The sequence below is a fragment of the Balaenoptera musculus genome, chromosome 19 (genome assembly GCF_009873245.2).
Source record: "Balaenoptera musculus isolate JJ_BM4_2016_0621 chromosome 19, mBalMus1.pri.v3, whole genome shotgun sequence".
Lineage (NCBI taxonomy): Eukaryota > Metazoa > Chordata > Mammalia > Artiodactyla > Balaenopteridae > Balaenoptera > Balaenoptera musculus.
This window is the reverse complement of record NC_045803.1, coordinates 42,305,723-42,320,862: the sequence shown is the minus strand read 5'-3', so window position 1 is coordinate 42,320,862 and position 15,140 is coordinate 42,305,723. Positions and strand designations below refer to the sequence as shown.

The following is a 15,140-nucleotide window of genomic DNA, read 5'->3' as shown; positions in this document are numbered from 1 at the left end:
GAGCACTCACTACTTACCTTTTTACCCTCCAAGTCTGCAGGTGTTAATAATTCAGGCCGTTTCTCTATTATATTAATTTTATCTTCCAAGTGGTTAGCCTTAAAGATCTTAGAGAGAAAACAAAACTATTGTTTTTGTCCAGAAAAAGAACATCTCAGTTGCTTTATCTGTGTGCAGTTCTCTGGCCAAATAGTTCTGGAGCACCACTTTCAGCTGCTTTGCAGAACTTCTCCCATCCAAAGGCCTCCTACAGACCTCAGATGAGATCAGGAGCAAAATGTCATAAGAGCAAAAGAAATTTCTCTTGCAGGCACACTGGCAAGACTTAGCTGTAGGCTTGGAGTTCTGGTGGAGGTAGGTTGTCCTTCAGAGAGGGAATCACTGGCCAGGAGGGAAGAAAACACTGTCACAGAACCAACCAGCAGGTCAGTTTGTGAAGCAGTGACTCCGTGGGCGCTGGTGCCCAGAACAAAATCTCAAATTCAGTTTCTATCACCACAAAGATTTTAGTTTTTTTTAGTTTTATATGTGAAGTGAGGAGAGAAGCCTACACTTCGTCAGCCACAAAAAACAAAGTAGAGTTTAAACGCTCACTGCTATTCAATGACAGCCCTAGAAGACTTCCAGGCCAGCTCTCGACTCAGGAGTCACAAGAACTTCACTGGCAGCTGCTACTTCTCCCAGTTCCCTTGGTACCAGCACTGCTTCAAAGCGATCAATCCCAGACTCAGGAAGGCAGGCCCCACAGGTCCCCTCATTATTTCAGTAACAACAATTATCACTTACTTTTTTCATCAGTCTATGAGAAGCTGCTGAATTCTCTATCGTAAATACCTGAAGAGGATACCATGCCATTAGTTGTAGGAGATGCACTTAACAGAGAAAGAAAACAAAGATTAAAATGCAACTGCAAGGCAGAGGACAACATCTAACTAACTCTACCTGTGCTCATTATCCCCCTGGGACAGTACAACATTCTGCGCTGAGCCTAGCGAGGTGGCAGACTCAGACCCGGGAGCTGTGGCGATGGGGCAACAGCTATAGCCTGACTCCTGCCCGCACACGAGGCAACAACCCCTCAGCCACCAACGCAAGCACTCCCGCCACATATGTGGCAGCTGCACTTGAAAGAGCTTTAGTCACAAAACCGTGTACCCAGACCACATGACACCCGAACTCAAGAGCGGCCGTCAGGAACTTGGTAGAAGGCACATGTCCAGTACCTGCTCTGCCCCAAGGTGATGGGCCAGCATGGAGAGCAGACTGCCATCACTGACGCACAGGCAGACACCGTCCGGCTTAAGCACCTGCAGAAAAGAACAACCTCAGCACAGATTTTCTTACAACGTCAAGAAATTCCTGTTGACAAACTGACAGGAACATTTCCCATCTGACCCTCTAACTCACTCTGTGATTATTCAGTCTTGATCTCCTCCTCACTCTATCCCCTACACGGCCCAGCTGGATCTTCCTATGCCCTAACACCAGTCATACCTGCCTCCCAGGCCCAGGTGGTAACCAGCACCCCCCTCCAACACACCCACCTCCCTCCCCTCTCCCCACCATCAGGAAAGACTGTCCTCAAGCCGTCCTAGAAGGCCCAGCTGAAGGGCTGCCCTGTTTATCAGAGGCAACCTCCCAATCCATGACCACAGGCCTCTTCCCTACCTGGTCACAGCACAGAAAGCCGTGGGCATGTCAAATGACTCCCCAAAGCAGGAATGCCTTTATGGGTCAACAGACCCCTCTGAGAGAAACTTAGGATGGTTGGGACCCTCCCTCCCCCCAAAAATGCATGCATGTGCACACACGCACACATATTTTTCTGCATATGACTCCAAGGGGTCCAGAGACTGCCGTCCAAACCTTGTGTGTGGTCCCCAGGCTGAGAGACACCTTCCACAGGCAGCAGGGAGCAAAGTCTTTCAGGAGAGTTACATGACAATATTTACATTCTAGAAAATTTTAGAAAGGAAGCAGCAGATGAGAGGAATAATGGGATGGCTGAATCCACAAGGATCACCCAAAGGAATTGCTGGTGACCATAAAGGCAAAGTGTCCAGAGGGACAAAGGCAGGGGCCAGGGGGAGGCTCCCATAGAAGAGCAGAGAACAAGCCCTCAGGTAGTCCAGAAACAAGCTCCCAGGCCTCTGACCGAATGCCCGCCCAGAAGGAGCCGGCTGAAGCCACTCATGGACAGAGAAGGGAGCACAGAAAACAAAACCAGCTAATCATAAGTGAGCAATGAGCTCGGTCGGGTCCATGGGACAAACCCCTCCTGGCCTACAACCACCTAAGGGGCTGGACACTTACCGTCTTCAGGGCCTGGACGTACTGATCAGTTCTGTTCTGATCATTGATCTCTCCAAATCGAGGCCGGTTCCAGAGCAGGTGAGCCTGGCAGTCACACACAGGGCGTGCTGAGTGGGCTCTCCCATCCTTTTCGGGGCTGGGCCAGGAAATGAACAGACACAGGGTGATGACCTGCTAGGCACCAGCGAGCATGAAGGCACAGCACAGGGACCTGCCCCAGGGAAATCAAGATGGAGAGGGGACACACCCATGGTCCTCTAGGGGGCATGAGTCTAGGCACTGGCTGTGGAGTGGGCGTCAGACGTCGGAGGGCCCTCCAATTCAAGGCTTTTCATATATATCTACTCCAAATGGGGGTCCTGCCACTAAGGGAGCCTCTTCTGAGTACACACAAACAGGCACTGAAATACCCAGTCACAAACTTCCGCTCTTATTCTGTTCAGATACGAATGTGCCCACTCAAACCTCTACAGGGTCCGTACAGGGAATTTATATAAAGGCACAGTGTCACAAGCCCAGTGCCCCACCCAGTGAGGCTCGGGGCACACCTGGTCCTCTGGAGGCTGTACCACACACAGTAGTCGTCGTGGTGGGCGACCAGGCAGAGGGCTGAGCCCTGGACAACTGGCTCCTCTTCTGGCAGGAAGTACACACACTGCATCCAGTGGTCGCGCCACTGAAACAGGAAGAGAATCAGCTATCACCAAGCTGCAACAAGAGCAATGCATCTAATCCGGGGGCCAAAACCCAAGTCAAAAATCAATTTGCAGGGAAACCACTGTGTGGACTATAGATAGCTACTATGGCCAAAGAGATAAAGAAGAAAATCCTCAAGTCAGAGAGGCTAAAGGTTCAAAATCTTGCTGGAACACTGCTGGCTTCAGAAAGATAGAACGTGGCCTAGGGCAGTGGTCTTCAAGGTGGGCTCAGGGGAGGGGACTCCAGCCTCTGCCGTGTGCCGTGTGTCGTGTGTGTGTGTGTGTGTGTGTGTGTGTGTGTGTGTGTGTGTGTGTCTTCTCATATCTAGAAAAACACTAAATTCATTAACAGAGACGTTCGTGACTAGCAGTAACCTTCTCGTGACTAGCAGGAACCTTCTGCCAAAATGTATACTTGATTGCAAGTATCTCCCCTCCACTAAAATCATATCTATACTGACCTCCTGCCCCCACCCACACCTCTTCAGAGTAGCTCCTCAGAGCTGAGAGGCTGTCTCCCAGGCTACAGTCCTCATCTGGCTTCAAATAAAGTTAAGTCACAACTCTCACACTGTGGTTTTTTTTTTTTTTTCAGTCAACACATTCTATCCTAACTGATCTTGAACTTAACTTAAAGACAGGTGAATGACATTCCCATCTATCTAAGATGTCTATTTGAATGTAAAAGCTAGAAAATTAAAATCTAACCAGATACAATCTGGAAAAACTAAACATTAACAAGGAGGAAAAAAAAGATTCTCTAAAACCTGTTATTCATTCTTCACTATGCCTCCCTGACCCCTCCTGAGCTCCCACAGTGCCTCCCTGTCACCATGTCCCTCCCACACACCAGCCTCGCAGGTCTTAATGCTAAAGAGCTATGATAGCCAGAGTCCACTGTCTGAGGCTGATCAAAAGCAGTTTAGTGAAGTCATGAGGGAGATTCATTAGCAGCTCTTCAAATTCGAAACAGTCCAAAAGTCACCACTGGTAGAGGAAGGACACAAGCCCCACAGTCAGGACACCTGGGGACAAGCACCCACCAAGGCTGCCTACACCTGAGGCCCTGCTCCCCTCATTGGGGCCGGCTTTGTGTGGTTACCCAGCATGTCTTATATGAGGATTCAAGGAGAAAATACACATAGAAGCACTTTGAAGATATACAAATGAGAAGTATTAACATTTTAATGAAATTCTTATGCTAATTTTGCAATCACCACACTCCTAGAGTGGAGCCGGGGCAGCTCAAAGGGCCCAGGAGGACTGACCGAAATCCCACAGCAGTCATGACCCTTTGGCCTAAGCAGTAACTCAGGGAGCAGGATGAGATGCTAAGGCCTTCCCCTGAAGTCACCATGTATACACCCAGAACCAGCAGCTGAGCAGTCAAAACAAAGCCAGTGCCCAGCAAGTGGTAACAGGAAGTCAGAACACACAGAGGACAGTGCCCAAGGCCTCCCAGGTGGAGGCAACGTTTGATTCCTTGGTCCTGAAGCTCCTTTCCCACTTTTCTTGTGTTTGTGTACAGAGGGGTAGATAATACATGCACATGAGAGAAAACTCAAAAGATATAAAAGGGTCATGGAGTGAAAAATAAGTTTCCTTTCCACCCCTAACCTCCAGCTCCCTTCCCAGAAGCAACCATTTTTACCAATTTCTGTGAATTCTTCCCATGATACCCTTACATACATGCACCACACATAAAAGCTCATAAACACATATATTCTTATTTTTAATAACACCAACGTTGGCATAGCACACACTGTTCTGCGCCTCTTGTTGTTTCACTTGATCTATCCTTGAGATTGTTCCACATCAGTGCAGAGAGAGCCACCTCACCCTCTGAGTGGATGCAGGAAAATGGACTTAGCCAGTCCCTGCTGGTGGCCTCTAGGTTGTTCCAGTCTTTTCTATTTAATCAGGGATGCCGTGAGTATCCTGGCACACACGTCATTCTACACATATGCAGCTCCATCCAGAGCCTAAATGCCTAGAAGGGGCATCACTTCCCATCCTGACAGACTGTGGGCCTTGCTGCACTCCACAACGCTCTGGTGAGCACCCTCCTGAGCTGCCCCACGGCTCCACCAACAGTGTGCAAACTCTGAACTTTATTCACTAATACGTGAGAAACAGTATTTCACTGCAGTTTAAATCTGCATGGTTCTTGGACTTCCCTGGTGGCGCAGTGGTTAAGAATCCACCTGCCAATGCAGGGGACACGGGTTCGAGCCCTGGTCTGGGAAGATCCCACGTGCCGTGGAGCAACTAAGCCCATGTGCCACAGGTACTGAGCCCGCGCTCTAGAGCCTGCGAGCCACAACTACTGAAGCCCGCGCGCCTAGAGCCTGTGCTCTGCAACAAGAGAAGCCACTGCAGTGAGAAGCCAGTGCACTGCAATAAAGAGTAGCCCCTGCTCGCCTCAACTAGAGAAAGCCCGTGCGCAGCAACAAAGACCCAACACAGCCGAAAAATAAATAAATAAATAAAATTAATTTTAAAAAATATTTTTAAAGAAAAAGGAATATAATATGTATTTCCTTTTCTGTAGTTCACATCCTCCCCACTTTCCATGGAGCTGAAGAAGGTAGATTTTTTTTTTTTTTTAAGAAGGTAGATTTTGAGGCCACAGAAAATGCGGCTGTAGACAGGCTGTAGCTCTCTATCACAAGCTAATCTGAGGACCCCTGGATTACTCGGTGGGCAGGTCTAAGAGTGGCTGTACCAGGACGAGGGGAGAGCCAGCACACCAAAGCTGCCCTATGGCTCACTGTGACCGCTGGTGCTGACCATGAACTTGGCCTGAGAAGTCTATCTTATATCTTACTACAGCTAGCCTTGCTTTTTTTTCTTTTAAACTCTTCTTTGACACTGATTCTGACATAGTCCCTTCTAACTCTAAATTCTATTTTTTTTTTTTTTAATAAATGTATTTATTTTATTTTATTTATTTTTGGCTGCGTTGGGCCTTCGTTGCTGCGTGCAGGTTTTTCTCTAGTTGAGGAAAGCTGGGGCTACTCTTCATTGTGGTGCGCAGGCTTCTCATTGCGGTGGCTTCTCTTGTTGCAGAGCACAGGCTCTAGGCGCTTGGGCTTCAGTAGTTGTGGCTCGCGGGCTCTGGAGCGCAGGCTCAGTAGTTGTGGTGCACGGGCTTAGTTGCCTCATGGCATGTGGGATCTTCCCGGACCAGGTCTCGAACCCATGTCCCCTGAATTGGCAGGCGGACTCCCAACCACTGCGCCACCAGGGAAGCCCTAAATTCTTAGGAATCTAAGATTCAACATGCTCCTTTCCCAGGACCAAAAGTGGACAAGTTTCCTGATTTCCACGAAAACGTGCTCAGCCCCTGCCTCTTACCTGGAGCTCCTCTGGATCCGAGTGTGCCCAGAAGGGGGCCATGGTGCACTTGATCTTCCCCTCAGGGTCCATTTCAATATCCCACCAGGAGAGAACCACCTGAGCTTGGCCAGATGCCAGAGGTTCAAACTGCCTGCTATGGGAGGCTGCTGAGCTACTGACTTGCTTGCTGAAGTCCACACTGTGGAAGAATATTCAGGAACTGAAGCATATTTTAAGCTCACACACTCCATCTTTAAGCATTTATGGTGACCTCACCAGCAATGAGACTTGTTTGCAATGGACTCCTGATGTCAAAATGAACTCAAAAAGAACTGCCAAAGACCGCAATTCACCAAGTGTCTCCAAACACCATGACCCTGGGTGGCTCCTTGGTACCTGAACATAGGCAGCACGTCGCTGAGGACAGTGAAGTCAGTGAGAGACACCTGGTTCAGCTGAATGTCGTAGACAGAGGGCGCGCCAGGACACCTCTCCAGTTCCAAGGGGGGGACGATGACTTGCTCTCCAAGGCTGGTCTGAACACGGATGGGAAACAGCTTGTTCCATGACCACATCCTCCTGGACTCCACCAGCTGCGCGTAGACGGTTGCTCTGTGAGGCACTGCCTCACAATTTTCCTAAGTTTATATTAAAAAAGTAAAACAAAAGAACAAAAAAATAACCAGTTACGTTGACCCACAGTAATTCCCATTGAGCAAAAGAGATTTATTTCCTAATATTAGGCAGGTTTAGTAACATCTAATGCCTTATCACTATTAGGACAGTGAACTGTTTTCAGCCAATGCCCTTGGGAACAGAAGAAACCAGATTTCAGAAAGAATACACATTATGCCTAGGACGACTTATGTCAGGTAAGTTCCTAGCTACCTGACACTCTTGAATATTTCAAAAATAAACCTTAACTGTCATCATGCTGATTAACTCCCACACCAACTGTGAAGAGTCTAAGTCTTCCTGCTAAGCAGTAATCCTGGCACTGAGCTCCAAGCTTCCCTTCAGTGTAGCTCTCACCCAGACACCAGAACCTTCTTACTGCACAGCCCAATGGACAAGTGTCCATCCTCAACCGACCTGACCTCCTGGCCTCACCTGGCACTGCCGACCACTCTCCTCACTTGGCTTTGGCTGCAGTCCCTCATCCAATTTCCCTTCTGCCTCATTCATCCAACACGCTCTACACGCCAGGCACTAGGGGCCCAGACATGAAGAGGACACTCACAGCTGCTACCACACAGAAAGCACAAGCACAGGGTTTCTCTACCTCAGCACTAGTGACCTTTTGGATCAGGTGATCCTTTACTGTGGGGGCTGCTCTGTGCATTGTGGGATGTTTGGTAACATCCCTGGCCTCTACCCACGAGATGACAGTAGCACCACCTCTCAGTTGTGACATCAAAACTGTCTCCAGACACGGCTCTGGATGAGAAGCACTGCTCTCCCACTCTGTCTCCTTCACAAAGCTGTGCTCCCCCTGCCCATCCCTCACAGAGAGGATTCCCCAGAGACCTGGTCTGGACCATCTTTTTCTCCCACCGTGTACTCTCCCGTTTGACCTCAAGCACTCCATCTTCATTTACCAAATACATGTACCAAATGCCTCCTAGTCCTCTCTACTTGGCTGACCCTCAGCTCAAAGTCTGTCTAAACCAAACAAGTCACCTTCACCTCTCCCCCACCTTCCCAGGCCTGGTCCTCCTCCCAGTCAACAGGGAGCGCCACCATCCAAGCCAGTCACCTACACCTCAAACCCTGGCATCATCCTCAATGCCTCCACGTCTAAGTAACAGGAGTCCTTGACCACCTTCCTCCTCCCCGAGTCTACCTCTCTGGGTTCCATTTCTATGGCCCTGACTAAGGCCTACCTCAGCCCAGCACCTGGACAACTCCAGCCACCTTCTAACTAGTCTTCCTGCCTCTAGTGCTGCACCCCAGCTGCTCTCCACATGCCTGCCTGCGTAAATCTGACACTGATCCTCTGCTTAAAACCCTTCTGAGTGGGGCTTCCCTGGTGGCGCAGTGGTTGAGAATCTGCCTGCCAATGCAGAGGACACGGGTTCGAGCCCTGGTCTGGGAAGATCCCACATGCCGCGGAGCAACTGGGCCCGTGAGCCACAACTACTGAGCCTGAGCGTCTGGAGCCTGTGCTCCACAACAAGAGAGGCCGCGATAGTGAGAGGCCTGCGCACCGCGATGAAGAGTGGCCCCCACTTGCCGCAACTGGAGAAAGCCCTCGCACAGAAATGAAGACCCAACGCAGCCAAAAATAAAAATAATAAATAAATAATAAATAAAAAATGTTTAAAAAAACCAAAAACATAAAAAATCTGGGAAAAAAAAAAAAGTTGTACACCTATTAAAAAAAAAACAACAAACACCCTTCTGAGCTACCACATTGCCTTCTGGTGCACAGGGGCCCTTCTTGGTCAGGCCCTGCCCAGCCCTTCAGTCTTCTCTCTTACCCTGCCTCCCACACACCCATAATCTGACTCATCTTCACATCTTTGTGCAGGCTGACCTCCTCTGCCGTGACTCCCCCCAGCTGCCAGGCCAAACCCTGCTCACTCTCAAGACTGACTCAGCTCATGCTTCATCTTCCCCAACCTCCCCGACTTCTCCCACCAGAGTGGGCAGGACCTCACCCCACCGACCACCATCAGCGTGGACCTCAAACTGTACTGTGACCACCTGCCCACCTACCTCCTCCCCAGGAGCTCACCCTCGTATTCTTGGTACTCAGAAAAGGGCCCTGCAAAATGAAGGCACCAATAAATGTGTCTTCTGAGATCAATTCCTGGGTCACTGCAATACCACATGGACTGTCAGACACTCCAGCACCCCAGTTCCATGACCTCCAATGTGGCAGGAAAAGGGACACGGTAATGGAGACTGTGTGCCGCCATATCTCCTTCAAGTTGAGACTCAGGCTGGGCAGACGGGGACAGGGATCAGAGTGGACAGTGCACACCCGGCTGCTACGGGCCAGCTGGGAGAGGAAGCTGAGGACGGCTGCCAGTGCGCCTTTAATTACTAGATGAACTAGAGAAAGACAAATTGGACAACATTAATCCTAAATATCCTTGTTCTCTATTTCAGGGATTCATCTAATTGATGGTTTTAATGTGGAGAAATAGAAATAATTTCTACCAAAGTTACTAGGAAGAATTTTGCATTTTGGAGACGACGAGACATCTCACGCAGGATGGGGAGCTGGAGGACGATCACCATCACATGCTGACCACATGAGTAATGTGGACGCTGGCCCCAAATGCCTTGGAAGGAGCCCCCTTCCTCACTCCAGGGGTACTAAGTACCCCTCAAAGAATCCCAGGCTAAGACAGTTACGGGCTCATGTGAACAGTGCCCACATGGCAGGTGCCAGCAGAAGCAGCAAACACTCACACCTCCCCAGCCGGCCTTTGCCTCTGAGTCTCCACCTCCCAGTTTATGTTCATAAAAAAGCAAGACCAACATCTCTGAGCTAACATTTTCAGCATATCTCTCCTTTCTCAAAACAACTGTCGGGGCTTCCCTGGTGGCACAGTGGTTAAGAATCTGCCTGCCAATGCAAGGGACACGGGTTCAAGCCCTGGCCTGGGAAGATTCCACATGCTGCTGAGCAGCTAAGCCCGTGCGCCACAACTACTGAGCCTGCGCTCAAGAGCCCGCAAGCCCCAACTACTGAGCCTGTGTGCCACAACTACTGAAGCCTGCGTGCCTAGAGCCCATGCTCCACAACAAGAGAAGCCACCGCAATGAGAAGCCTGCGCACCGCAACAGAGAGTAGCCCCCGCTCACCGCAACTAGAGAAAAGCCTGCGCACTGCAACGAAGACCCAACAGAGCCAAAAATAAAAATAAACAAACAAATTTACTAAAGAAAAAAAAAAAACTGCCAAAGATTATCACCACCCAAACTCCTTCATCTGGAACAGCCTGGCATTCACGGTCTTCTATCCTCTACCCCATTCTCCACATAAGCTTACAAGCACCTTAGGCTGGTGTTCCCACTGACCTACCAAACAGGTCCTCCACCTGGGACATCTCTCCTTTTCCTCAGTGCCTTTCCAAATTCCACCCTCTCCACACATGTCCTCATCTCCTTCCTGACCCTTGACCTTTTCCACCAGCCCTAAACCAAATGTCAGTGGTGCTTCTGCCTACCTCTCCATTTGGCCCATCAAGTCGTTACCACTGCTGACTAGTGTGGATGTAGAAGCAAGAAGAATGGCTTATACTTCTCCCTGGATGCTAGAACACCTTACACACACGTGACATTCAAAGAATGTTTGCTGAATTGAATTTGAAGACAGTTTCTAGTCTTCTGACTCTAACCTACTAAGACTTGGCATTCAAGAGGCACAGAAGTCATAATTGAGGACAATCAGAATCTCGTAGGAATCAAAGGGTGCCCTAAGGTGTACAGAGAGGTACTGAGGGCTCGGGCTACGTAGAGCGTACTGTGTCAATGAGAGCTGTGTGAGTCAACTGAGATCCCAGCAATTTGCCCGAAGGAGGCCCTCAGTCCCCTACCTGCACGAGATGCCTGTGTGCGTGTTCATAGGAGGGCAGTGCTCCCTCCCCAATCAGTTCCGTGTCAAACAGCTCCGTGATCAGGATGTTGGCACGGCGTGGCATGTCACCATCTGAGAAACAAAAGGAAACAGTCAGAAGCAAGCAACAGATTGGAACAAATATTTACAGCAAATATGTAAAAGATAAAAGGTTAATAGGTCACTAAAATTGAAAGCACATACATATGCTGAAGTATTTAGACGTGTCATCATGTCTGCAACTGACTTTTCAACGGTTCAGCCAAAAAAAATAAAATAAAATCCACATTGACATGACATGTACACATCAAAATGCTAACGAGTGACTAAGTCTTGGTTAAGAGAACATGGGTGTTCAGCATACTACCCTATCAATTTTTCTGTGTGTTTAACATTGCAAGGGACTTGTAAAACTGATCAGAAAACTACAAACACCCAAGAAGAAAACCAGGCAAAAATACAAATAGACAGTTCAAAATAGAAAGCAAATCAATCAACTATATGAAGAAATTTTCATTCTTATTAGCAATTAGAGAGATACAAACAATTAAACTATTAACTATTAAATTAGCAAAAATTATTTGAAAAGCAAAAACTGAATGCTGGTACTTCAGATATTTCTAGGCTGCAGAGAGGGGGAGAAAACTAAAGCAAGAGAGAGGCTGATTCCACTGATACCCAATGATACAACTGAGATCCAGGATTCAGAAACCCCAGTTCCTTACACTAAATCCCCCTTAATCAAGTTAGTTTCTTGCTACCAAACAATCCCCCAAATAACAGTTTTTTAAGGACAGTAGGATTATGGAAGGTCTTTCTGTTAACTCTATTTTTTAAACCTCTATAATATAATGTAAAGTAATGTTACTTCTACAATTACAATTTTTAATGAGGTGAGATAAAACTGACTTTGGAAGGGGTATTCATCAGGGAGAATTAACTGTAAACACTCCTAATGGCTCATGAATTACAATCTGACAAAGCCCACTCATCTTCCCTACACAGAAGACAAGTATCACAGATGAAGCAAGAAAAGAGCAGCATTAAGAGGTTCAAAGAAGGACGCAGTAGAGAGAGCTTGAACCTTGAGTCATAGAGAGCTGGGCCTGGATCCCACTTTCTAGCCTTAAACCCTCAGTCCTGACCATAAGTCACCTCATCTGTAAAAGAGTGGTAGGTTACAAGATCTGCTTCACCTGGTGGTGTTTCAAATAACAAAGGTAAAACCTATCCAGTTCCTATGAAGTACACGTGTTCTCAATGGCAGCACAACGTGAAAGGAGGCTGAGAAGAAACTTCTGCCTCCTGGCACAGAGACCACCCTCCCGGGTCACTGCCCATCCTCTCTGATATCATGCCAAACTGCAACTGAAATACACTGTCCCATACTAAGCCAACCACCCCACTTGCACACACCTGCTTCTCTGTCCAACATTTCTTCTCAATGAACGGCACCACCAGTCACACAGTCCTGAAACCTGGGCATCACTGACCAGCTCCAGGAGAACCAGAACCCTGACTGGCCTGTTCACCATTGCACCCCAGTGCCTCGAACAACGCCGAGAGCCCAGTAACAGTCAGCAAATGTTAGCTAAGTTCTTGATTCCTCCCTTTTGTCACCCTACATCTAATCAATCACCAAGCCCTACCAATTCTACCTTCTGAATAATTTTTAAGCCAATTATGTAACTTAAAATGATTTATTGCCCAAATCTGCTTCAAAAATAAAGCTTTATGATCTAATGAATTTCAACAAATACTTTTTGAGAGCCTGTGAGTACTAATGTAGAAGGGTACAGAGGGTGCAGGGGGAGCCAGAGGAGGGGCAGTTACCCCAGGTGCCTCAGAAGTCTTCACCAAATGACTGGATGAATGAATAAATGCCACCCCAAGTCGGCTGCTACACGTCTCAGCATGTAATCCGTCTCTGGAGACTAGGCAACAAACTCAGACGCCATTTTTTAAAAGGGCTCAGAACACAAGCTTGGAAATATGCATTTGGGAGCAAAAACGAAGCTGCAAAGGAGAACCAAGACTGGGAGATGTCACTGAGGCCTGGGAAGGGAAAGTTTTCAGAAGGACTGAATGGCAGAAGTACCAAAGCTGCAGTGTTTGTAAAGCAGGGAAAAGACCATCAGCCCGGGCAGTGAGGAAGCCACTTGTCAAGTTGAAGAAGTAGAAACAAAGTCCCATTTACAAGGGGTTAAGGACCAAGCAAAGCTAACAATCTACTCACTAAACAAATATGACTGAATTCTTTCATGTGCCAGGCCCTGTGCCAAGTTATGGAATGGAATAATTAATAAGACTACACAGTCCATGAGCTCAGGATGCTTCAGCTGTGTGGGGATACAGACATTAAATACATAATTACATAATTACTTCATTATTGCAGTCATAAGCACTACATAGAAAAATATTAAGAAACATGAGGGGCCTGGCGTGAACAACACACAGCCTGGAGGAGGCACAGGGCAGAGCACAGATGAGTGACACGGCAAAGGCTGCTCGGCAGGTGAGTCTCCGTGCTCTCAAGATCTCGGGCCAAAATGGAGTAACTGGGATCAGACTTATCCACCACCATAATCAACTAGAAAACCTGGCAAAATATATGAAACAAGTGGTTTTAGACGTTGAACAATGGGAAACAAAGTGACCTCTACTACTGCCCTGGCTTCCAGCCAGCAGGCACTTTCCAGACCATGGTACTCGGTACACAGAGTGAGAGGCCAAGCAAAGTGTCTTGCTGAATAAGGAGACAGCAAAGCATTCAAGGGAGTGGAGGAGGCTACACTTCAGGGAGAGAGCCGGACAGGAAGTTACACAGAAAAAGGGCTTCAGAAATCTGCAGAGGGTTCCCCTCATGTCTCTTGCTGACTATAGTCACACACACACAGGCAAAGCCTCTAGAAGGCTGGGCAAAGGATGACCATGTAGCTATAAGGTGAACAACTGCCAGAGCTCAGAGGACTAAGAAACATTCTAGTTCTGATTAGCCAGCGCCCAGGCACTCAGCAGAGACCCCAGAAAGGTCACGCTGTACTAGTGTGGCTAAAGCAGGCTTAGAACAAGGGTTCTCAATAGGGGGAGCTTTGCCCCCACCCCCCTACACACACCTGGCACATTTGGCAATGTCTGGAGACATTTTTTGTTGACACAAATGGTGTGGGGGAGGGAGGTGCTATGGGCTTCTACCGGTTAGAGGCCAGTGGTAAATATCCCACAATGCACAGGACAACTCTCCCAGCAAAGAATTATCAGGCTCAAAATGTCAACAGTGCTGCAGTTGAGAAACCCTGTCTTAAAGCTATTCTAACCCTGCTCCAACAAAGCTTAAAAACAAGCCTTGAAAGGATCAAACTGATCTGCAAGAAACCCAACTGCATGCCAGACAAAGCTTTTAAGGGAAGAAAACAAAACTCAGCACTTAGCAATGCCAATCTCCCAATATACACAACCTTCAAATAAAAATTACTAGACACACAAAGAAGGAAAACAGGACCCAAAACCAGGATAAATATTAGTCAATAGAACAAACCCAGAGAAGACAGAGAGAGGCAGTGGAAAAGAAGGATGTTAAAACAGCTAATATAAATATGTTAACTATTTAAAGGAACACATGAACATATAGAACAACGGGAGTTGTAAAAAAGAATCAAAGGGAACTTTCAGAGATGAAAAATACAGTATCAGAAATGAAAAGTTCAGTAGATATGCTTGACAGCAGATCAAACACCACAAAAGAAAAGATCAGTGAACCCAAAGACCAATCCAAGAAACTACTCATGTCCATCAATAGGTGAAGGGATGAACGGATTATGGGATGTACACACATGGAGTGCTGCTCAGTAACAGAAGGAAATGAATGCTTTTTACATAAAACACTGTGGACAAAACTCAAAAGCACTGTGCTACAGAAAAGAAAGCAGGCACAAAAGAGTACACACTGTACAATTTCACTTATTCAAAATTCTAGAAAAGGCCAATCTAATCTATATTGAAGAAAGCAGATCAGTGGGTGCCTAGGGCCAGGGATATGGGGGGGAATGACTGCGAAGAGTCATGAGGAATCTCTTGGAGCGTGATGGAGACATTCTAGTATCTTGATGGTGGAAGTGGTTACAAGTGTGTTTACATTTGTTAAAACTCAAACTATACACTTCAAATGGGTGTATCTACTTTACATGAATTATACCTCAATAATGTTGATTAAAAATGGG

The 15,140-nt window shown here is 47.5% G+C and overlaps 1 protein-coding gene across 3 annotated transcripts in view; it reads right to left on the bottom strand.

Moving 5' to 3' along the window:
* Positions 1-15,140, bottom strand: part of PRMT7 (protein arginine methyltransferase 7) — a 52,392-nt gene that overhangs the window by 10,078 nt on the left and 27,174 nt on the right. For 2 of the 3 annotated variants that reach the window (XM_036834818.1, XM_036834817.1), the window contains exons 6-13: positions 10,901-11,013; positions 6,747-6,988; positions 6,369-6,549; positions 2,862-2,989; positions 2,314-2,449; positions 1,224-1,307; positions 787-834; positions 18-107 (exon numbers count right to left, since the gene is read on the bottom strand). In XM_036834818.1, coding sequence (XP_036690713.1) covers positions 18-107; positions 787-834; positions 1,224-1,307; positions 2,314-2,449; positions 2,862-2,989; positions 6,369-6,549; positions 6,747-6,988; positions 10,901-11,013 — 1,022 coding nt within the window. The remainder of the gene's footprint in view (positions 1-17; positions 108-786; positions 835-1,223; positions 1,308-2,313; positions 2,450-2,861; positions 2,990-6,368; positions 6,550-6,746; positions 6,989-10,900; positions 11,014-15,140) is intronic. The other variant, XM_036834819.1, reaches the window with a different exon arrangement.